We start from the raw sequence: 25,723 nt of genomic DNA on the forward strand, positions 1-25,723 counted from the left end.
AAAAAAAGACAAAAATGGTATTTGGGCACAGTGTCGCATGACCGTGCAATTTTCAGTTAAAGTAACGGAGTGCCGAATCCTAAAAATGGCCTGGTCATGAAGGGGGGTAAACCTTCCGGAGGTCAAGTAATTAAACTCTTTTTGTAAGCTCAGTGTTTTTTTTTTTTTTGCTGTTATCTATCTATCTATCTATCTATCTATCTATCTATCTATCTATCTATCTATCTATCTATCTATCTATCTATCTATCTATCTATCTATCTATCTATCTATCTATCTATCTATCTATCTATCTATCTATCTATCTATCTATCTATCTATCTATCTATCTATCTATCTATCTATCTATCCATCCAGACAGACATTACTGGCTGCCTCACCACCATGGTCAACACCAGCGATGTGATAATCCCTAATGATGGAGGCGGTTACACTGTTACAATGGATGCAGTCATTACAGAGAAAGACACAGGTAGGAAGACAAAACGCCATCACATGAGGGATAGGTGTTATTAATGCAATTGTTTTAATTTTTCTGGGCTGATTAAGCATGGAAATCCAGGAGAGCGTTCTGTATCAATTATTAGAAGTTTCATGGTTAAATAATAATACAGTATATTAAAAATACATATTGATGATGATGATTATTATTACTTTGTTGTTAATAATTATTAATAATAATAATAATATATAAAATAATATTACATTCTTTTAATAATATTAAAAAATAAACAAATACATTATTGTAATAATAATAAACGTATACAGTACATGTCTGCAGTACAAGCACATTTCCCCATGTTTTATCCTAATAAATGCATTAAACTTCCTATTTGTGCTGACAACATGGGGCCTCTACTGTCCTAAAGCCTTGACCGGTGTTGTCAGCCCTACCTGCTGGACTGCAGAACTCCACCCACCCCCCACACTTCTCTCTGGCCCTCTCCCTCTTCGAAGGAACAAGATGGAGAATTTTTCTAACAGTAAGTGGTTTTCATTTGGGAAAGTCCATGCATTCCAAAGTGGAATGTTAAAAACTGAAAAAAAATTTGAAATTAACATTCATCGAGAATTTTTGTATGAACGTTCCTTGAGAAATCGAAAAGTGTACAGCCAGCTTAAAGTGGTGCTAAAAATCTAGATTCTTTATTTTTCTTAATGCAGGGCTCGACAAACCCCATGGCAACTAGAAATTGCATCCTGGCGCCTGGGCTTTTGTCAGCCTATTCACTGTTGCAGGGATGGATTATTTATATAGCCCCACTCCCGGGACATGCAGTCCAGGGCTATTTTGCATTTGGAATCTGTTGCTGTCAACTCTCAATATGAGATCCAAAGGGCTGTCACTATCAGTGAAGCAAGCCATCATTAGGCTGAAAAAACAAAACAACCCATCAGAGAGATAGCAAAAACATTAGGTGTGGCAAAATCAACTGTTTGGAACATCCTTAAAAAGAAAGAACGCACCGGTGAGCTCAGCAACACCAAAAGACCCAGAAGACCATGGAAAACAACTGTGGTGGATGACCGGAGAATTCTTTCCCTGGTGAAGAAAACACCCTTCACAACAGTTAGCCAGATCAAGATCACTCTCCAGGAGGTAGGTGTATGTGTGTCAAAGTCAACAATCAAGAGAAGACTTCACCAGAGTGAATACAGAGGGTTCACCACAAGATGTAAACCATTGGTGAGCCTCAAAAACAGGAAGGCCAGTTTAGAGTTTGCCAAACAACATCTAAAAAAGCCTTCACAGTTCTGGAACAACATCCTATGGACAGATGAGACCAAGAACAACTTGTACCAGAGTGATGGGAAGAGAAGAGTATGGAGAAGGAAAGGAACTGCTCATGATCCAAAGCATACCACCTCATCTGTGAAGCATGGTGGTGGTAGTGTCATGGCGTGGGCATGTATGGCTACCAATGGAACTGGTTCTCTTGTATTTATTGATGATGTGACTGCTGACAAAAGCAGCAGGATGAATTCTGAAGTGTTTCGGGCAATATTATCTGTTCATATTCAGCCAAATGCTTCAGAACTCATTGGACGGCCCTTCACAGTGCAGATGGACAATGACCCGAAGCATACTGCGAAAGCAACCAAAGAGTTTTTTAAGGGAAAGAAGTGGAATGTTATGCAATGGCCAAGTCAATCACCTGACCTGAATCCGATTGAGCATGCATTTCACTTGCTGAAGACAAAACTGAAGGGAAAATGCCCCTAGAACAAGCAGGAACTGAAGACAGTTGCAGTAGAGGCCTGGCAGAGCATCACCAGGGATGAAACCCAGCGTCTGGTGATGTCTATGCGTTCCAGACTTCAGGCTGTAATTGACTGCAAAGGATTTGCAACCAAGTATTAAAAAGTGAAAGTTGGATTTATGATTGTTTATCTGTCCCATTACTTTTGGTCCCTTAAAAAGTGGGAGGCACATATACAAACTGTTGTAATTCCTACACCGTTCACCTGATTTGGATGTAAATACCCTCAAAATAAAGCTGAAAGTCTGCAGTTAAAGCACATCTTGTTTGTTTCATTTCAAATCCATTGTGGTGGTGTATAGAGCCAAAAAGATTAGAATTGTGTCGATGTCCCAATATTTATGGACCTGACTGTAGTTAAAAAAAAAAACTGGCAAACTTTTGTTAGCTGGCTTCTAGATTCAAAGCAAATTTGTCAAGCCCTGCTTTACTGCATTAATGTAAATGTAGCCAGGTGAAAAGGTGGTCCCGCTGTACAATATAAGCCTGAAGTATTGTAACAAACTGCGTTTCCCTGCTCTACGGATTCAAAATACCTTTAATTGCAGCTGCTCATCAACATGTGATATTGTAACAGACAACTCAAAAACACAGCGCAAAAAAGTGGTATGGAAAACAATAAATGTGTAGATACAAAATTCTAATCCCAAAGGATATGGGAAAAAATATATAAATAAAACAAAATACTTAATTCAATGTGTAAATAGTGAGATAATAATGTGCAACACATGTGCAAACATCAAATGATTTTCCAAGGCAATGGATGGTGAATACCCCAAAAATTGAAATCAGCAAGTATCCAGTGAAAACAACACTTGTGAAAAAATGATTTACAAAAGATATGATGAATTAATAATCAATGATCAAATCAACAAGTGCCCAGTGAAACAATAAAAATGCCCCAGAAATGAAAAATTATAACTCAGCAAGTGTCCAGTGAAACAGTTTATAACATGCTCTGTGCTTGCTCCAAAAAGTGTCAATCTGTGGATGTATGTGCGAACAGTGAATGTGCACCCCCAATGGATACCCCACTTACCAGACTCTATGGACCCCTTAGCAATATTGCATGTGGGTCACTCGGATTTTGGGCCTGGTAGTGTTGGGCACTGTGTATCCTGGTGAGGTTAGGCACTTGGAGTCCTGGTTATTCCTCCAGCGATAGATGGACTAGGTAATTATGGATATCCCCGGTGGACATTTATCCAAGCAGATAAAAGAAAAGAATCTCCATAGCGTAATACATTTGATATGCTTTAATATAAATAAAGAATAGCACTTACAGAGTAGTAGATAAAAAACGCTAGTAGTGTAGGGTGGCGAGAAGACATCCAGGTCTCGTGGTAACGCTAAGGGTGCACTTCCTTGTTTGCGTTCCACCCGATCCCGGAAGTGACGTAATGGATGATGCCGTCAGCCGGAAATTGCGTCGGCGCGTTTCGCCCCTCCCAGTGGGAGTTTTTACAGCCTGAAATATTACTCCTTTAACCACTTGCCGACCGCCGCAAATACATATACTGCGGCGGTCAGCCCCTCACAGGTAAAGTGACGTATGGGTACGTCACTAGCCTGTGAGGCTCTGAGGATGTCCGCCGGTCACTCGCTATCGTCGGGTGGAGAGGGAGAAAGGCAGGCGGCTGATGTAAACAAGCCGCCTGTCATTCTCCCCTGTGTAGAAACACTGATCATACGGTTCTACTATGTAGGACCGTTGATCACTGTTCCTACAGCTCAAGCCACAGCCAATCACAGTTAGAATCACGCCCCTAGGGACACACACCACCCCTCCCTCTCAAAAAAAAAGTGAACCCTTTCACTACCAGTGTCATTTTACAGTAACAGTGCATATGTACAGCACTGATTACTGTAGTAATGTCACTGGTAACCCCAAAAGTATCAAAAATGTCAGTCAAGGGTCCGATCTGTCCGCCGCAATGTCGCAGTCCCGCAAAAAAATCGCAGATCGCCGCCATTACGCGTTAAAAAAAACAACAAAAATGACAAAAATCTTTCCCTTTGTTAGTAAACGCTATAACTTTTGCGCAAACCAATCAAAATACGCTTTTTGTGATTTTTTTTACCAAACATAGGTAGCATAAAACAAATTGGCTGAAAATGTTAAAAAATTTAGATTTTTACATTTTTTTGGGGGGAATTTCATATAAAAAAACTGTGAAAAATATTGTTATTTTTGCAAAATTGTCGCTCTTTTTTTGTTTATAGCGCATGATCAAAAAATCGCACAGGTGATCAAATACCACCAAAAGAAAGCTCTGTTTGTAGGAAAAAAAGGACGTCAAATTCGTTTAGGTACAGCATCGCACGACTGCGCAATTGTCCGTTAAAGTCGTGCAGTGCCGAATCGCAAAATACCCCCTGGTCAGGAAGGGGGTAAAATCTTCCGTGGCTTAAGTGGTTAAGAACTGCAAATAACATGGTTTCTCCTTTGAGAAGGGTGAACTGGATTATGGGGGATGTAGTTGAAAGAAGTGTGAGGACTATTCAGGATTGGATTGGCTGAACTACACTCCCAGGGAGCTGAGGGATCCGCAGAGGATGATGGGAAGAGAATAAATTGTGGGCGGAGTTGGATGCGCGCTCTCTTGCTTAGGGGACCTCGTATAGAGCGGAGGACGGATCATGCAGAGAGAGCGGAGGCTGAGGCCTGTGTCAGGAGAGAGAGAGAGCGCGTCTCAGGGGCAGCGGGAGTCACGGAGAGGTGACTAGCGGATCGGAAGCAGTGCGGAGTTGGGTGAGAGAGGCCTAACTGCTGCCAGTGCAGGGAGAGAGTCTGTGTCGCAGCAAGGAAGGAAGGAGATCCTGAGAGGCTGTGACGGTTGCCAGTGAACACTGCTCAGACACTGAAGTGCATGGCGATTTGAAGAACCGCAAGTATATTTAAAGTTGCACACACTGTTCACACTTAAACACAGATCTTGGATATACTCATACCCCCTTTTACTGTGGATTACAAATGTTACTTAATTAAGTGACCAGAGCTCCAACTGCCGGCAAAGAATTGCAAGGCCTTGCTAGGACAGTGACTCTAGTGATTCATTATTCACCCTACAGGTGTTAAGGTGGGATTATCACTGTTTTCTTAGATTTGAATGATAAGAGTACATACAATTAGATAAACTGACATTGCTGAGCTATACTAGTAGATCAATGTTTTGAAGTCATATCATCAGATAAGATTGTCTGACAGTCACTCTCACTACTCCTTTAGTAGTTGGTACATACATATATAAATACTCATAACCTGTTATATTGTTTTGGGATTTTGTGTCTTAAAGCCCCACATTCACATTTGGAGCACAGGGATTCAAAATCCAATAATAACCTTTCATTTCTACTCCAGTTGTGTTGAACTGATATCTGGTACCTTTTTGCACGAATTTAGTAAATAACTATACTGATACTTGAGTGTCACGAATATTATTATTTCAATATGTCTGAACCTGTAGTGCCTAGCGGGTCGGAAGTTACCTCAGGGTCTAGGGCACATGTGTCAAACACAAGGCCCGCGGGCCGAATGTGGCCCTCCAGGCCATTTCATGTGACCCTCGCACCTCTCCTGCAGCTGCGACGACCCCCTCATCTCTGTCCAAACCTTGTCTCATCATTTGGCAGCAAAGAGGAGGACAGACTTCCTCATACAGATTCTGTGCTGCTGCAGCACCGCCTCGTCTCTGCCTCCCCTGGTCTTAGCATTCAGCAAATTCCAGCCCTCCTCTGGTCCTCCTCTAGACCCTGCACTTTCTGCTTCCCACAGCTTCTTCCAGGCAGCAGCACAAGGTAAAGGGGGTGTACTGTGATGTAAAAGAAGGTGGGGGACTTTTGACCTCTGATAATGGGGGGGGGGCTCTTGACATCTGATATAAGGGGGGGAGTAGGGTGCTTTGGAAAACTAGTCTTACAGATGCAACTGGCCCTTTGAGGGCAACCATAACGCTGATGCGGCCCGTGATGAAATTGAGTTTGACACCCCTGGTAGGGAGTGCGGAGGAAGTGCAATTACCCAGCAGCCCCCTAGGGGGCCCTGCTACATAAACAAAAAAAAAAAAAACAGCCCACTACCTTCCTACCCACCCCCAACCCTAAACACTCATCTGGCCCCTCTTACCACTTCAGGGCTGTCTCAGCTGCAGCACCGCGTCCCTCACTTCCTGGACTCAGAGGAGACACTAACCATTGGCTCCCACTGCTGTCACTCAAATCCTGTAAGGAGGGAGCTGGGGAGTGGCTTACTAGAGCTGAGAGTGTCTATGGATGCACACATGAAGGGGGTAAAACCGTCCAGAGGTCAAGTTGTTAAAAAATAATACATTATTGTAATAATAATATTAATAAAAAAACATATACAATACATGTATGCCGTACATGTCCTCATATTTTATTCCAGTAAAAGCTGTAAACTTACTGTTTGGGCTGACGATACCATGTCCTACTGTCCTAAAGTCTTGAAGGGTGTGGTCAGCTCTAACAGTTGGACTACAGAACTCCATCCCCCCCACCCACACACCTCTCGTTGTCCCTCTCCACATGCATACACTGTTTTATTTCCTAACAAAGCAATGCTACTGCTTGGACCCACAATAACCTGCGTACACGCCGTGTGTAAGGAAAGGGCTCTCGGGAGATGTAGCTCTGGGGGCGGGCGGGGGGGGGGCGTGTCTATGTCAATAGGAACTGAGCTCCCATGCCCTAACCCTGCCAACATTTTAAAAAAACTTGGACCAGGAAGCTGCTTCTTATTATATTAACTACAGGGCATGCTCTGGATGGAAAGAAGGAGGTTTGGGGATATGTTTGGGTAATACCCAGACATAAATTTTATATATGAAACTTAAAGCTGACCTCCAGCCTTACCTTCAGTCTTGCACAGTTGTACAGGCTGCTCTCCTGTACCAAAATGGCTTTTTCCAATTTCACTGCACACTGTGAGCTTCTCACAGTGATGGGAATACCGGCGTTAAAGTAAACGGCGTTACCTAACGCTGTTACTTTTGCGGGTAACTAGTGATCGAATTGATAAATTTTCCCCTCACGGTAACGCTGTTCCCATTACTTAAGCGGCGTTACCGCAATTACATCTACCGCCACTAGACGGCAGTAGTGTAATTCCTCCTCACTCCTCTATGACTCTGCTGCCAATGTCTGCGTTACTGGCATGTGACATGGAGGAGAGCGGAGAGGGAGAACGGACCGGCCGAGGGGAACCATGAGAGCGGTGAGAGCCCTAACGATACCGAACTGCACTGTACCTGTACATCCACCAACCCCCCCATATACATCTACCTACCCACCTTATATATCTACCTACCCACCATATACACCCACTGACCCCTATATACACCTACCTACCCACCCTATACACCCACTGACCCCTATATACACCTACCTACCCACCCTATACAGCAACTGACCCCTATATATACCTACCTACCCACCCTATACACCAACTGACCCCTATATACACCTACCTACCCACCCTATACACCCAATGACCCCTATATACACCTACCTACCCACCCTATACACCCACTCACCCCTATATACACCTACCCACCCACCCTATACACCCACTGGCCCCTATATACACCCACCTACCCACCCTATACACCAACTGACCCCTGTATACACCTACCTACCCACCCTATACACCCACTGACCCCTATATACACCTACCTACCCACCCTATACACCCACTGACCCTATATACACCTACCTACCCACCCTATACACCCACTGACCCCTATATACACCTACCTACCCACCCTATACACACACTCACCCCTATATACACCTACCTACCCACCCTATACACCCACTGACCCCCAAATACACCTATCCATCCACCCTATACACCCACTGATCCCCAAATACACCTACCCACCCACCCTATACACCCACTGACTCCCAAATACAACTACCCACCCTATACACCTGATGACCCTTCTATACACCTACCTACTCACCCTATACACCCACTGACCCCCAAATACAACTACCCACCCACCCACCCTATATACCCACTGACCCCCCAATACACCTACCCACCCTGTACACCCACAGACCCCCAAATACACCTCAGGTACCAGTGTACCACGCAGCCAGCCAGTACCACTCAGCAATTACCACTCAGGTACCACCAGTGTACCAAGCAGAGACCACTAAGCAAATACCACTCAAGTACCACTAAGCAAATACCACGCAGGTACCACTAAGCAAATACCAAGCATACAAGGGGCATACAAGTTATTTGACATATTTGATTATTTTTTTAAAGTAACGCAATAGTTACTTTCCCTGGTAATTAGTTACTTTTATACTGATGTAACTCAGTTACTAACTCAGTTACTCTTTGGGAGAAGTAACTAGTAACTATAACTAATTACTTTTTTTAGGTTACATGACCAACACTGGCTTCTCATAATGGGCTTTAGAAGCTGCAGCAAGTCCGGCATCATCTAGCCCTTTCCTCTCTAGCCTGACTTCCCCCGGCTCGCTTTCATTCATTGGATTTCTTTTCTTTCAAGGATGGGGGCTCAGCATCACATCTGAAAGACATGTAATGTTTGCGTCACTGTGTAGCAAAAAGTAAGCTTGTCAAATCTGGGGGGAGTTGAAGCTTGTCAGCCCCTTCCATTCAGGTCTATGGGTGCGCTAGAAGCAGGCCTAGGGTGGCACTTTGCAGGGGGGCAGCAAAAAAGCAGCACCCTGCACAAAAAAAAAAAAAAAAACAGCCTCCTCCTGTTTCACGCACGAAAAGGGTCTCCGCCGGCTTGCGCTACACTTTTAATATAGTGCCAGTCTTATGGGGTGAATTGGGCCAGAGGGCAGAGTCCAGGAGGCAAATAGGTCTAGTACCCCCATAAAGCGGTCAGTGATGAGGCTGCACTGATGGGCAGTAATAAGGCAGCACTGATAAGGCTGCAAAGATGGGCACTGATGAGGTTGAATGTGTGGGAACTGATGAGGCTACGCTGATGGGCACTGATAGACTTGTGATCTGTGGTTCACAGATGACAGGGCGGGTCGTAAACATTAAAGGGCGTGGCCTTTACGGGAAGGGGTGGGTCATATGTAAATTAGGGGGTGCACAAGTTTAGTCAGGCCTAGGGCAGCACAAAACCTAAATACACCACTGGCTAGAAGAGCATTTTCAGTGCGTTTACAGAACGTTGTAACTCCTTCAGCTCCTTCGCGGTTCCTGCTCCATGTAATTTTCTATTGTGCCCAGAGTGACACCTTATCACCTGTCTCCCAGCAATGATCTTCCATTATGTTGGAAAACCAGTATGCAAATATTTAGCAGATTACAGTGCCTTGAAAAAGTATTTATACCCCTTGAAATTTTCCATATTTTGTCATGGTAAAACCAAAAACATAAATGTATTTTCTCTTACGTCCTCCGACAGTCGCCGCCTCTTCATATTCATCACTAATGGGGTTATTGACCTTTGCTCCGTAGGAGTAGCTAGGCAACAGAATATATTAATATCAAAGCTTTTAGCATATCCCACCCCCAGGGGGTGGTCCCCTCAGTCCATACCTCCCTGCTTCCTGCATTCCCAACTCAGTTTCTAATGCCTAGCTCAGGAGTATGCAGGCTGTTCCTGTGCTGGGGCTCTTAGTCTCAGCTTCTTTTCTCTTTTTGATTTTATTTGAAGTTTTTTCTCTTTCTTTTACTTAGCTGTTTATTTTCAGCGTTAGTAGTTTCTTCTGATGAAGATGATCGTGCGGCGCTGGGTCTCAGTCTGGCCACCCTGGATCCCATTTTTTTGAGGCAAAATCATGGTGGCAGGTCCTGTGAGGTACTGTACGGCGTTTTTGGCGCCAAACGCCGCCATTTTGAGCGGCGATCGATCAGGCCACGTGTCGGCGCCATGTTATATTTGCCCTAAGATTCCTCAGCCGAGCGGCCATGTTTGTGTAGCCTTGCATAGGCTTCATAGGGGCGGTCAGTCTAGCATCACTTCCTTTTCCTCTGGGACAGCGATCATGGTAAAACCAAAAACATAAATGTATTTTCTCTTACGTCCTCCGACAGTCGCCGCCTCTTCATATTCATCACTAATGGGGTTATTGACCTTTGCTCCGTAGGAGTAGCTAGGCAACAGAATATATTAATATCAAAGCTTTTAGCATATCCCACCCCCAGGGGGTGGTCCCCTCAGTCCATACCTCCCTGCTTCCTGCATTCCCAACTCAGTTTCTAATGCCTAGCTCAGGAGTATGCAGGCTGTTCCTGTGCTGGGGCTCTTAGTCTCAGCTTCTTTTCTCTTTTTGATTTTATTTGAAGTTTTTTCTCTTTCTTTTACTTAGCTGTTTATTTTCAGCGTTAGTAGTTTCTTCTGATGAAGATGATCGTGCGGCGCTGGGTCTCAGTCTGGCCACCCTGGATCCCAGGGCTCAGGGTCAGGGGCTTCCCAGCCTGCCATCGAGCGTTCAGCTTAGGTTTTGCCCTGGCATATTGAACGACCCATCCCTGTTCGCTGCAGGGATGCTATCGGTGAGGTGGCTACCTCACTGGACGCCATTGCGGTTTCGCACCGCAATTCCACTGCGTCATGCTTGCGACACTCCCTGTCCTCAGTGCAGCGGTTTGGTGGCTGGAGCAGTCTCCCCACGCCATCCGGACTGGTAAATGTATTTCTATGTGGGGACCTGTCTATTTGGGTGTCAGTCTGGGACTGTGTGACCCTGCATGTCTGTGTGGCTGCTGTGCTCCCTGTCAGTTCCTGTGTGGACTTGCTGCCTGTGTGTGGGCTGTGAAGGGGGGGGGGCTATCCCGCAGATTTTAGGCATGCTGTGCAGCGATCGCTGCGGCGATCTGCCATTTTTTTGAGGCAAAATCATGGTGGCAGGTCCTGTGAGGTACTGTACGGCGTTTTTGGCGCCAAACGCCGCCATTTTGAGCGGCGATCGATCAGGCCACATGTCGGCGCCATGTTATATTTGCCCTAAGATTCCTCAGCCGAGCGGCCATGTTTGTGTAGCCTTGCATAGGCTTCATAGGGGCGGTCAGTCTAGCATCACTTCCTTTTCCTCTGGGACAGCGATCGGTGCGGCAGCCTGTGTGATCTCTCCAGGTTTTTATATCTCCTTTTTTCCTGTATTCCTTGCCCAGTTTCTTGTCCCTGTGGGGGTCGGTGTATTCTGTGGGTGCGGTGGGCAGCGCTCGCCGCGATCTTAAAGGGGCAGTGCCCTTTATTAATTATTTTGCTGGGGCATGGATTCTCAGGATTGCAAGTTTCCTCCCACCTTGGTGGGGGGCCAAGGGGCTGCTGCTTCCCCCGAGGGGGCTGATCTGGCCACTATTGTGGCGAACTTAGCTGCTCAAGTGCAGATGCTGGTGGCTGATCGATCCACAAAACGGCCCAGGGTGTCTATTTCCTCTGATTCAGAGGGCGATGGGGCTGCTATGGCTGGAGTGCCCTTCTCAGGGTCTCACTCATCCCTAGACCTTGTGGGGTCTGAGGGGGAAGGGGTTGATAATTCTCCCCCTGGCTCGTCTGAAGAGCTTGCACTCATGGATGAGTTGGTTGCTTCTATCAAAGAAACGCTGCATTTGCAGGATGAACCATGTCCTCCTGCTTTGATGTCCTCTTATGGGACGCAAAGAAAGCGCAAGACATTGCAGGTTTTTCCTTGCTCTACGGAATTTCAGCGCGCGGTTGATGAGCAATGGCGCAATTTAAAGAAGCCTTTTGCTGTGCCGAGTAGGTTCAAGCTGCGTTATCCCTTTACACCAGCTACTGATGAGCGTTGGTGTGTGCCGCCTCCGGTGGATCACGCGGTGGCGATTTTGAATAAATCAACTGCGATCCCTGCTGAGGATACCCCGGTGTTCCGGGACCCGACGGACAGGAGGTTGGAATCTCTAGCCCGTCATGCTTATACGGTTGCTGGCTCTATGCTGAAGCCTATTTTTGCTTCCATTATGGCAGCCCAGGCTATTGCGGATTGGACGCAGGTGCTCAAGCGCACCCTGATGGCTGACTCTGCCCCGCCGACAACTTTGGCTATGGTGGATCAGATTCATCAGGGTGTTATGTATTTGTGTGATGCGGACTTGGATTTGGTTCCTTTGGCTGCGCGTCCTTCTAGTGTGGCGGTCTTGAACCGTCGTCTGATATGGCTGAAATGTTGGTCTGTTGACCAATCTTCCCGCAAGACTTTAGCTAATTTGCCCTACGCGGGAACTCGCCTTTTTGGCGAATCTTTGGATACTCTGATAAAGGGTATTTCTGGGGGTAAGAGCACTCTCTTGCCCCAATATCACAAGAATAAGTTTGTTCGTGGTAAGAAGAATGCTTCGTTTAGGCCCTCTCAGGGGTCCTTTGGTGCCTTTCGGTCGCAGTATAAGGGCAAGCCCTTCAAAGGCCAAGGCTCCCAGAAGAAGCCGTGGGCGGGTAAGCAGAAGTCCGGCCAGTCCGGATCCGCTGCCCATAACAATGCGGCCTGAAGGGGCGCCCTCACCCGTTTCTGGGGTGGGGGGACGTTTGCTCGGTTTTCTTCAACCCTGGCTGGACCGCGTTCGGGACAGGTGGGTTCAGGAAATCGTTCGATCTGGATGCAAGATCGAGTTTCTCTCTCGGCCGGCGGGCAGATTTTTCCCCTCAAACCTTCAGCTGACTCCGGAATGCTTGCAGGATCTGCACCTGGCGGTGCGGGACCTGCAGGCCCAGGGAGTGGTGGTTCCGGTGCCTCATCGGGACAGATTTCGGGGGTTCTATTCCAATCTGTTCACTGTGCCCAGAAAGGAGGGCAAGGTACGTCCGATTCTGGACTTGAAAGCTCTGAACCGCTTTGTGTGGGTTCGCAAGTTCCGCATGGAATCCCTGCGATCGGTGGTGGCTGCCCTGGTTCCCGGGGGAATTCATGGCCTCCATCGACTTGAAGGCTGCATACCTTCACATCCCCATTTTCGAGGGTCACCAGAGGTACCTTCGATTTGCCATTGCGGAGGATCATTACCAATTTGTGGTGTTACCCTTTGGTCTCGCCTTGGCTCCGCGGGTTTTCACCAAGGTGCTTGCGCCGGTTCTGGCTTTATTGAGAGCCCAGGGCATTTCTGTCCTGGGGTATCTGGACGATATCCTGATTCGGTCCGCGACCAGTCAGGGCCTGGTGAACGACCTGTCCATCACGATGCAGACTCTGCAGGAGTTCGGCTGGACGATAAATGTTCCAAAGTCAACGTTGTGTCCGTCGGTTCGTCTTCCTTACCTGGGGATGACCCTGGACTCTGTTCAGGCGAAGGTCTTCCTGCCGGAAGACAAGCTTCACACGCTTCAGTGCGAAGTCAGGTCCCTCAGGGACAATCAGTGCTCGTCCCTCCGGACGTGTATGAGGTGTCTGGGATTGATGGTTTTGGCCTTCGAGGCGATTCCCTTCGCCCAGTTCCACACACGGGAGCTTCAGGCGGAGATCCTGGCCAAGTGGGACGGGCGTCCGCAATCTCTGGATCTGCGGCTGTCGTTGAGCCATCTCACCCGAAGGGGTCTTTTGTGGTGGCTTCAGTCCCCGGCAGTGTCGGGGGGCAAGTCTTTTCGTCCCTTGTTGTGGACGGTGATCACCACGGATGCCAGCCTGTCGGGCTGGGGTGGTGTTCTGGGCGTTCTGTCCGCCCAGGGAACTTGGTCGGAGGAGGTATCCTCCCTTCCGATCAACATTCTGAAATTGCGAGTGATAAATCTCTGTCTTCTGCGTTGGACGGACAGGCTTCAGGGCCGTCCAGTGCGGGTACAGACGGACAATGCTACAGCGGTGGCCTACATCAACCACCAAGGGGGCACCAGGAGTGCCCGGGCGGCTCGGGAAGTAGCCGACATTTTGTCTTGGGCCGAGACGCACGTCCCGGCGATATCGGCAGTTCACATTCCGGGGGTGGAGAACTGGCAGGCGGATTATCTGAGCCGCCAGACCCTGGACCAGGGAGAATGGTCCCTCCATATAAGGTGGTTTTTGAGGAGTAATTGTATCAGTCTATGTTTGTGCCTGTATGTAATAGTGCATGTGCTGACTTAACCAAGAAAAGCATATGAACAAGGTATTTCTGTATAGACCACAGAGGAAAGGAGGTTAATTAGTCAGCAAAATAACATATCAGGCTCTATGTAAAGTAAACATAGATGTTTTATTAATAAATTTATAGGGTATATTAACAACCGTGCAATAAAATCATTGGATAGATACGATCAGTGCAAATACGAGAAACAAGACAGACAAGACATATACATAAACAAAAAGTGACAGAAAACCGGCCGGCATGAGCTTATTATACTTCAATTAGTATTAATATACAATCAATCGCTTTATCAATAAGATTTCTTGAAGGGACTCCTTAAAGTACAATCGTACGCCAATCTGGATTGGTAGCTGTGTGTGGGTAGTCAATGTTATCTGATTTGCTCCAGGGAAGCCACTAACCGTGGTAAATATAAATAAGGCGGTTATGGAAGGTGTGCTGCTGTGGAAGAGTTAACGGTGTGGGATATGGCAATAGTTTATAATTTCCTTATATGGTGATATATCATTCCATATGGTTATGTGGCTTGGTTGGGGATTTTTGCAGTGATCATGTATTATTGCCTTGATCACTGATGGTTGTAATACCGTTGTTTCACCCCTAGGTGGTCGGATGTTGCTCCACAGATATTCAATGAAAGTTAGTTTATATCCAAACACAGATTTCCTTTAATCTATTAAGAGCAGCAATATATCTACCTCTCCGGGGACTAAACAATGGTATGACAATATTGTCCAACTCATTGACGGTTAATCACCGTGTCTTCACCCCTATTTGATAGATTTGCTCTTGTATGGAGGATATTCAGTAGTGCTGGGGACTAAACAGAGCTATCTCAATGTTTACCGCTGACCGCGCTTGTGTATCAGTTCAGTACGGTTCGCATGGAGGGTGTTCGCTCTGACGGCGTGAAGCCGTTTCTTCACCCCTATATAACAAGTGCTTGGTTTACCTTTGCTGATAGTCTGTGGAGCAGTGCATCCGCCTCCGTTGTTTGTCGCCACCGTTTTCCATGTGCCGTCCTTAATTTCCGCTCTCCTGGTCGCTCAGGGCGTCCGATGTGTGGTTGGAGTGGTGAAGGGTGTGCCGCCGGGCAATGACGTTGACGCGTTTCGCCTTTCTTGCGTAGCTTCGTCTGGACGTCAAGACGAAGCTACGCAAGAAAGGCGAAACGCGTCGACGTCATTGCCCGGCGGCACACCCTTCACCACTCCAACCACACATCGGACGCCCTGAGCGACCAGGAGAGCGGAAATTAAGGACGGCACATGGAAAACGGTGGCGACAAACAACGGAGGCGGATGCACTGCTCCACAGACTATCAGCAAAGGTAAACCAAGCACTTGTTATATAGGGGTGAAGAAACGGCTTCACGCCGTCAGAGCGAACACCCTCCATGCGAACCGTACTGAACCGATACACAAGCGCGGTCAGCGGTAAACATTGAGATAACTCTGTTTAGTCCCCAGCACTACTGAATATCCTCCATACAAGAGCAAATCTATCAAATAGGGGTGAAGACACGGTGATTAACCGTCAATGAGTTGGACAATATTGTCATACCATTGTTTAGTCCCCGGAGAGGTAGATATATTGCTGCTCTTAATAGATTAAAGGAAATCTGTGTTTGGATATAAACTAACTTTCATTGAATATCTGTGGAGCAACATCCGACCACCTAGGGGTGAAACAACGGTATTACAACCATCAGTGATCAAGGCAATAATACATGATCACTGCAAAAATCCCCAACCAAGCCACATAACCATATGGAATGATATATCACCATATAAGGAAATTATAGACTATTGCCATATCCCACACCGTTAACTCTTCCACAGCAGCACACCTTCCATAACCGCCTTATTTATATTTACCACGGTTAGTGGCTTCCCTGGAGCAAATCAGATAACATTGACTACCCACACACAGCTACCAATCCAGATTGGCGTACGATTGTACTTTAAGGAGTCCCTTCAAGAAATCTTATTGATAAAGCGATTGATTGTATATTAATACTAATTGAAGTATAATAAGCTCATGCCGGCCGGTTTTCTGTCACTTTTTGTTTATGTATATGTCTTGTCTGTCTTGTTTCTCGTATTTGCACTGATCGTATCTATCCAATGATTTTATTGCACGGTTGTTAATATACCCTATAAATTTATTAATAAAACATCTATGTTTACTTTACATAGAGCCTGATATGTTATTTTGCTGACTAATTAACCTCCTTTCCTCTGTGGTCTATACAGAAATACCTTGTTCAGAATGGTCCCTCCACCCGGATGTCTTCCAGATGTTGTGCGCGAAGTGGGGGTCCCCAGATGTGGATCTGTTCGCGTCTCGTCTAAACAACAAGGTGGAAAGGTTCATGGCAAGAATGCGCGATCCTCGGGCAGACGCCTCAGACACGTTAGTGGCGCCCTGGCATCAGTATCATCTGATGTATGCCTTTCCCCCGATTCAGCTGCTGTCCAGGCTCCTTCGCAGGTTGGCCTCGGAACCGCACACGGTGATTTTGGTGGCACCGGACTGGCCTCGCCGGTCCTGGTACGCAGACCTCGTGAATCTGGTGGTTGACGCTCCGTGGCGTCTGCCACTTCGAGAAGATCTCCTGTCTCAAGGACCGATATTCCATCCTGCTTTACAGTCGCTGGCTTTAACGGCCTGGCTGTTGAAAGCCAGGTCCTGAAGGATAGGGGTCTTTCCCCTGAGGTCATTCCCACTTTGATCAAGGCTAGGAAGGCCTCTTCGGGGAAGATTTACTACCATACTTGGAAGGCTTACTTTGCCTGGTGTGAGTCCAGGGGGTATTCCCCTCGCTCGTACTCGGTGTCGAGAGTGTTGGCTTTCCTTCAAACGGGCGAGGACCAGCGTTTGGCGTTGGCCACGATTAAGGGTCGGATTTCTGCGCTGGCCATTCTCTTTCAACGCCCTGTGGCGTCTAACTCTTTGGTTAGCACCTTTGTTCAAGGGGTGCGACACTTGGTCCCTCCTAGGAGGGAGCCTTTGCCTCCATGGGATTTGAACCTTGTTCTGTCCGTGTTACAGCATGCTCCCTTTGAGAAGATCAGGGAGATCTCGTTGTCTCTGTTGTCCAAGAAGGTTGCCTTTTTGGTGGCGATCACTTCGGCTCGCAGGGTGTCGGAGCTGGCGGCCTTGTCCTGCAAATCTCCGTATTTGGTGATTCACTTGGATAAGGTGGTCTTGCGACCTAATCCGTCTTTTCTTCCGAAGAGGGTCTCTGAATTTCACCTCAATGAGGATATTGTTCTGCCTTCGCTTTGCGCGAAGCCTAAGCATCCGAAGGAGGTGGCTTTGCATTCCTTGGATGTTGTTAGGGCGATCAGGGTTTACCTGTCCTCGACTAAATCCTTTCGCAAGTCGGATTCTCTCTTTGTCCTTCCTGAGGGACCTCGGAAGGGCATGGCGGCGTCGGCTGCGACCATCGCCAAATGGATCAGACAGACGATTGTGCAAGCCTATGCTTTGAAGAGGAAGGTTCCTCCTTTTCCTGTGAAGGTGCACTCTACCAGGTCTCTGAGCCCAGGTGTGTAAGGCGGCGACTTGGTCGTCCGTTCACACCTTCTCGAAGTTTAACAAAGTGGATGTTCAGGCATCGGCAGATGCTTCCTTTGGCCGTAAAGTTCTTAGTGCGGCGGTGCCTTAGGGTCCCTTGTTTGGGCCCTTGGCTGTTGGGGTGTTTTTTACCCCTAGGTTACTTGTTCTTTCCTGGGCTGTTGCTCCTGTTGAGCACGTTTTTCCTGTTGCCCAGTTGGTTCTCTTACTTTGGTAAGGTTCCTTTCTCTGATGTGGGTACTGCGTTGCTTTAGGCGCGGCTGCTTTTTTCCCACCCCTCATGTCTACACTGCTATGGGACGTCCCCATTAGTGACGAATATGAAGAGGCGGCGACTGTCGGAGGACGTAAGAGAAAACGGAATTTTTGTAAAATCTTACCTGTAAAATTCCTTTCTCTGAGTCCTCCGACAGTCGCCGCCCCCGCCCCTCTTTTGGGGTTTGTTTATGTACTCTACTGCTATGCTACTGAAACTGAGTTGGAAATGCAGGAAGCAGGGAGGTATGGACTGAGGGGACCACCCCCTGGGGGTGGGATATGCTAAAAGCTTTGATATTAATATATTCTGTTGCCTAGCTACTCCTACGGAGCAAAGGTCAATAACCCCATTAGTGACGAATATGAAGAGGCGGCGACTGTCGGAGGACTCAGAGAAAGGAATTTTACAGGTAAGATTTTACAAAAATTCAGTTTTATTGGGATTTTATGTGATAAACCGACACAAAGTGGCACGTAATTGTGAAGTGGAAGGAAAATGATAAATGGTTTTAGTTAGGGGTATCAGAGTAAAGGGGGCTGAATGCAAATGCACGCCACACTTTTTACATATTTATTTGTAAAAAATGTTGAAACCCATTTATCATTTTCCTTCCACTTCACAATTATATGCCACAATGTGTTGGTCTATCACAGTGATGGCGAACCTTGGAACTCCAGATGTTTTGGAACTACATTTCCCATGATGCTCAACTACACTGCAGAGTGCACGAGCATTATGGGAAAAGTAGTTCCAAAACATCTGGGGTGGCAAGGTTTGCCATCACTGGTCTATTGCATAAAATCCCAATAAAATACATTTACGTTTTTGGTTGTAACATGACAAAATGTGGAAAATTTCAAGGGGTATGAATACTTTTTAAAGGCACTGTATATCAATACTTTTGTGATGGTTTTGTATATGAAAAGAACAGTCATACTCAGTTCCTGAATATTTTCTGCATTGTCCGTGACGGGTCTGATTTGAAATGTTCTCTTTATATCCTGTGTTTTAGGTGAGCAGGCTACGGCCCGTAAGGATGTCCCCGTTGCATTGTTTTCAGAGACTATCACATTCAAAGACATTGGCACATATTATAGAACAGGATATCCCTTCTTGGTGAAGGTGAGATGGACATTTACTGCTTACAGATTAATTCATTTGTATTTAGTTTACAGTAGAGCAGGTCATGTGATGTGTTTCCTTTCAGGTAGAGTAGATCATGTGATGTGTTTCCTTTCAGGTAGAGTAGGTCATGTGATGTGTTTCCTTTCAGGTAGAGTAGGTCATGTGATGTGTTTGCTTTCAGATAGAGTAGGTCATGTGATGTGTTTCTAATCTGGTAGAGTGGGTAATTTTCCCATCTGGTTGACCAGGTCATGTTACTGATTTTCTTTCTGGTTGAGCAAGTCATGTGTTGTGTTTCCTATGTGGTAGAGTAGGTTAATTGATATTTTTTTAATCTGGTAGAGTACATCAGGAGATGTGTTTTCTATCCAGTAAAGCAGGTCATGAGATGTGTTTCCTGACTGTTAGAGCAGATCATATGATGTGCTTCCTATCCAGTAGAGCAGATTATGTGATGTTTTTTCTATTCAGTAGAGCAGGTCATAGGATGTGTTTCCTATCCAGTAGAGAAGGTCAAAGGATCTGTTTCCTATCCAGTAGAGAAGGTCAAAGGATCTGTTTCCTATCCAGTAGAGAAGGTCATGGGATGTGTTTCCTATCCAGTAGAGAGTGTCATAGGATGTGTTTCCTATCCAGTAGAGAAGGTCATAGGTTGTGTTTCCTATCCAGTAGAGAAGGTCAAAGGATCTGTTTCCTATCCAGTAGAGAAGGTCATAGGATGTGTTTCCTATCCAGTAGAGAAGGTCATAGGTTGTGTTTCCTATCCAGTAGAGAAGGTCATGGGATGTGTTTCCTATCTAGTAGAGTAGGTCATATGATGTGTTTCCTATCCAGTAGAGAAGGTCATAGGTTGTGTTTCCTATCCAGTAGAGAAGGTCATGGGATTTATTTCCTATCTAGTAGAGTAGGTCATATGATGTGTTTCCTATCCAGTAGAAAAGGTCATGGGATGTGTTTCAGTACTAATAGAGAAGGATATATGATGAGTTTCCTATCCAGTAGATGGAATTTGTTTCCTATCCAGTAAAGCAGGTCATATGATGTGTTTCCTATCCAGTAGGACAGGCCATAGGATGTGTTTCCTATCCAGTAGGGCAGGTCATAGGATGTGTTTCCTATCCAGTAGGGCAGGTCATAGGATGTGTTTCCTATCCAGTAGGGCAGGTCATATGATGTGTTTCCTATCCAGTAGGACAGGCCATAGGATGTGTTTCCTATCCAGTAGGGCAGGTCATTGGATGTGTTTCCTATCCATTACAGCAGGTCATGTTGTGTGTTTCCTGTGGGGTAGCACAGGTCATCGGGTTTGTTTCCTATATGGTAGAGTAGGTCAGGGTCCTATTTGGTTGACCAGGTCATGTGAAGTGTTTTTCTAGGTCAGGCTGAAGAGATTATGTGATGGATTATCTTAGAGCAGGTCATGTGATGTGTGTTAGATATGGTAGAGCAGGCCATGTGATGTGTGTTAGATCTGGTAGAGCAGGTCATGTGATGTGTGTTAGATAAGGTAGAGCAGGTCATGTGATGTGTGTTAGATATGATAGAGCAGGTCATGTGATCTGCGTTAGATCTGGTAGAGCAGGCCGTGTGATGTGCGTTAGATCTGGTAGAGCAGGTCATGTGATGTGTGTTAGATCTGGTAGAGCAGGCCGTGTGATGTGCGTTAGTTCTGGTAGAGCAGGTCATGTGATGTGTGTTAGATATGGTAGAGCAGACCATGTAATGTGTGTTAGTTATGGTAGACAGGCCATGTGATGTGTGTTAGATATGATAGAGCAGGTCATGTGATCTGTGTTAGATCTGGTAGAGCAGGCCGTGTGATGTGCGTTAGATCTGGTAGAGCAGGTGCAGTGATGTGTGTTAGATCTGGTAGAGCAGGTCATGTGATGTGTGTTAGATGTAGTAGAGCAGGTCATGTGATGTGTGTTATGTTATGTGACCAGTGTCATGTCTTCCATAGCTGGCAGTTACGAACCGGAACGGCTCGCCAGTGCCAGCTAGGAAAATCCAACTGGAAATCAATGATGGAAGTAACAAGACTTTTAAAAATGGAATCACAGACTATAAAGGAGAAGTGACATTCAATCTGCATACATCAACATGGATTAACCAAATCTCTATAAGGGTAAGTTGTCATACATAATGTATATTCTTAGTATGCCATCATATAGATGAAATGTCATTGTCATTTTTTGTGATTGGTCAAAGCATGCACCCTGACTTCATGCTTTGGCCAATCAAATGATCTCTGCCATGATTGGACTAAAGGCAGGCTGCCTTTATCCAATCATGGCTCAGGGGCCAAGTACATGTCCCACACTACATAAAGGCTGCTCGCGCAGCCGCAGCGTGTAGTGTCATTGTGCGGTCAGTTGTGGAACATTCCATAATATTCACAGACCTATTTGATTATAGATCACTTCAGATATCAGTCAGAGTATTCATTGGTCAGTGGTGGAACATTCTATAAGCATCACAGATCATCCATCTATAGGATTATAGATTATATCAGATATCAGTGAGAGTATTGTTAATTGGTCACTTGCGTACATCTACAACCACCACAGCTCATCTATAGGGCTATCAATTACATCATATCAGGTCATTGAGTATCTATTGGTCAGTTGCGTATACCCTATATTGATCTGTATCAACATCATGTCAGAAAGGCTGACAAGGAGAGGCCGATGCTCACAGGCCACGAAAAGAGGGCAAGCAACCTCTGTGTCCATTGTGAAAAGTGGTGGTCACAGTCAACATAGTGCATCCTCTGCAGGTGGGGCACGCACGTTCTTTATTTCCGGTGCTGCCCGTGCTATTCAGCCACAACATGTGGAAGAGTTGGTGAAGTGGATCAATAAGCCATCCTCATCCTCCTCTTCCTCTGACACCCTTGTTCCCAGTAGTTTGCCTTTTACCGCAGCTGCCAAAGTGGCCCGTTCTACAAGCTACTTCTCCACAGCTACTCCTTCAGTCAACCCACCATCATGAACGGAGGAGTCACCTGAACTATTCGATCATAGTGTCAGTGATATGCTCCTGGAGGATGCGCAGCAACTTGAAAGCTGTGATGTTGGTTCCCAGGTTGATGAAGGGATTAACTTGAGCCTAGAGAGAGGGGGTGACAATGACAGACAAGAAACCAGCAGTCATGTTGCCACAGCTGAAGCATATTGCCAAATTTGCTCCAGTGACGAGGAGGGAGGGGATGATGAGGTCACTGACAGGATTGGGTGCCTGCCAGTCCATTGGCAACAGCACCTGAAAGAGGCACCAGATCAAAACAAGCATACATCACCTTGTTCCTCATCTGCCATCTCTAACCCTACTATACCTCATGCCTTCTCAAATACCAGCATTGAGAGGGTTGATGGTATAGCAATGAGTGGCACAGAGACTTGCACCCAATCTGCTAGCAGTACACCTGTCAGGGATACCACATGCAGGCATCCAGCAAGAGTGATCAGATCAGTTGGCTGCACCAAGGAATCAGGACCCAGATGGATAAAGATGTAAATAAGTTTATTAAGCAAAATGACACACTCCAATACCAACACCAGTGACCATAAACAAGTAAACAAAATATAAATGATAACAGTACAAAACCCCAATAGAACCTAACAAACTATATACAAAGGGATGGAGCAAACAATTGCAGGACAGGACAGGAACAGGAGACAAGGAAAGCAGGGAGCCAGGTAAAGGAAGCAGGATGCAGGGAACAGGACTCAGGATCAGGATACAGGTTTCAGGATACAGGTTTCAGGATACAGGTTTCAGGATACAGGGACACGGCTAGCAGAGAAAATACTGAAGCACTGAGCCTCAGTGAAGGGCGGGCTTATATTCCCTCAGCAGTCCTCCTCAGGTGCAGCTTAATTAAAAGAACAGTCCAGCTGCTGGGAGACACCCGCTGGTGGGCCCTGGAACTGCGCCCCTCAGTTCCAGGAACAACAGTGCCACCAGCAGGTGACCCACGTAATGACACAGATCCTGACAGTTCCCCCCCTTTAAGGAGCGGCCTCCGGACGCTCCATTGTGCTTCTACCCCGAAAGTCCAAAAAGGTCTCCCCTCCATGTCTGCGGGTCTTCTAGCACTCTCTAGGCCAAAGTCCTTTAACTTGCCGGAAGGCGTGCCACCAGAGTCCAGCAATTGATCATGCGCCCCACCACCAGGGTCTGGAAGCCGTCTTGGCACCCCACAGGTCAAGTTCCTGAAGAGGCGTAACATTAGGAATACACCTGCCCTCATTGCAACACATGTCCCAACACTGGGACTGAAGGCAAGCTGGACATCAAGCAGGGGAGCGCCAGCGGCATGCAGGATATCCGGCAGTGGCAAACCAGGCTGGGCAACAGACAGTGGCACATCAAACAGGGCGGCAGACCGTGGCTCAGCAGGCACTGGATCAGCAAACACTGGGTCAGCAGGCACCGGAACAGCAAGCACTGGGTCAGCGGGCACTGGAACAGCAAGCACTGGGTCAGCAGGCAAAGGATCAGCAGGCACAAGATCAGCAGGCACAGGATCAGCAGGCACAGGATCAGCAGGCACAGTAGTGGTCACCAGAACAGCGGGCACGGGATCAGCTGGCACCGGATCAGCGGGCTGAGTAAGAGACACCGGATCAGCAGGCACCGGAACAGCAGGCACTGGGTCAGCGGGCACTGGAACAGCAAGCACTGGGTCAGCAGACTGGGTAGTGGTCACCAGAACAGCGGGCACCAGAACAGCGGGCACTGGATCAGCAGGCTCAGTAGGAGGCACCGGATCAGCGGGCACTGGACCAGCAGGCATCAGAACAGCAGGCACTGGATCAGCAGGCTCAGTAGGAGGCACCGGATCAGTGGGCACTGGATCAGCAGGCTCAGTAGAAGGCACCAGATCAGCGGGCAATGTAACAGCAGGCACTGGATCAGCAGGCTCAGTAGGAGGCACCGGATCAGTGGGCACTGGAACAACAGGCATCAGAACAGCGGGCACTGGATCAGCAGGCTCAGTAGAAGGCACCGGATCAAAGGGCACTGGATCAGCAGGCTCAGTAGGAGGCACTGGATCAGCGGGCACCGGAATAGAAGGCACTGGATCAGCAGGCTCAGTAGAAGGTACCGGATCAGTGGGCACTGGGTCAGCAGGCTCAGTAGGAGGCACTGGATCAGCGGGCACTGGAACAGCAGGCACTGGATCAGCGGGCTCAGTAGAAGGCACCAGATCAGCGGGCACTGGAACAGCAGGCATCAGAACAGTGGGCACTGGATCAGCAGGCTCAGTAGGAGGCACCAGATCAGTGGGCACTGGATCAGCAGGCACTGGAACAACTGGCATCAGAACAGCGGGCACTGGATCAGCAGGCTCAGTAGGAGGCACCGGATCAGTGGGCACTGGATCAACAGGCTCAGTTAGAGGCACCAGATCAGCGGGCACTGGATCAGCAGGCATCAGAACAGCAGGCACTTGACCAGCAGGCTCAGTAGGAGGCACCAGATCAGCGGGCACTGTAACAGCAGGCATCAGAACAGTGGGCACTGGATCAGCAGGCTCAGTAGGAGGCACCGGATCAGTGGGCACTGGATCAGCGGGCACTGGAACAACAGGCATCAGAACAGCGGGCACTGGATCAGCAGGCTCAGTAGAAGGCAACGGATCAGTGGGCACTGGATCAGCAGGCTCAGTAGGAGGCACCGGATCAGCGGGCACCGGAACAGCAGGCACTGGATCAGCGGGCTCAGTAGGAGGCACCAGATCAGCGGGCACTGGAACAGCAGGCATCAGAACAGTGGGCATTGGATCAGCAGGCTCAGTAGGAGGCACCGGATCAGTGGGCAATGGATTAGCAGGCACTGGAACAACAGGCATCAGAACAGCGGGCACTGGAACAGCAGGCATCAGAACAGTGGGCACTAAATCAGCAGGCTCAGTAGGAGGCACCGGATCAGTGGGCACTGGATCAACAGGCTCAGTAGGAGGCACCAGATCAGCGGGCACTGGATCAGCAGGCTGGGTAACAGGTATAATTGTATGTGTTGGGAAAAATCTCCTTTTCTTTTTAGGTTTAGATACAGAAATCTTGCTAGTGGTTGCAGGGCTATGAATAGATTGTGAAGTAGATGGAAGCGAAATGGCAGTATTGGGAGATGGTGGAAAAGGAGAGACAGTTACAGAGGAGAATTTCTGAGAGGTTGCTAGGGGCAACAGAGTAGTAGAGGAAGTTTTCACAGAGTTAAATGCAGGAAAAGTGCAACTCGTTAAGCCAGGATATGAACAAGCAGTGGAAAGCAAACCATACCTAACTGCAGCTGTGGTTGCTACGGGTAACGGAGAGGAGAAACTTTGAGAAAACTGGTGTCCAGAGGCAGAAGTGGATTGGTGTGAGTTAGCTGATGCTAAATTGGAAAGATCTGACCAGGTTTGCAGTAAGGCCTGAACAAAACTCAATTTACAACCCCCTTGTCTGA

At 47.2% G+C, this 25,723-nt stretch overlaps 1 protein-coding gene across 1 annotated transcript in view; it reads left to right on the plus strand.

Moving 5' to 3' along the window:
• Positions 1 to 361: 361 nt before the first annotated feature.
• Positions 362 to 25,723, plus strand: part of LOC309563283 (alpha-2-macroglobulin-like protein 1) — a gene marked incomplete at its 3' end in the record, with an annotated part of 181,820 nt that continues 156,458 nt past the window's right edge. The window contains exons 1-3 of the mRNA XM_082267688.1: positions 362 to 472; positions 19,155 to 19,264; positions 21,228 to 21,392. Of these exons, the coding sequence (XP_082123814.1) occupies positions 385 to 472; positions 19,155 to 19,264; positions 21,228 to 21,392 (363 nt within the window). The 5' untranslated portion in view covers positions 362 to 384. The remainder of the gene's footprint in view (positions 473 to 19,154; positions 19,265 to 21,227; positions 21,393 to 25,723) is intronic.

Source organism: Pelophylax lessonae, assembly GCF_965119305.1.
Source record: "Pelophylax lessonae genome assembly, chromosome: 9".
Classification (NCBI taxonomy): Eukaryota; Metazoa; Chordata; class Amphibia; order Anura; family Ranidae; genus Pelophylax; species Pelophylax lessonae.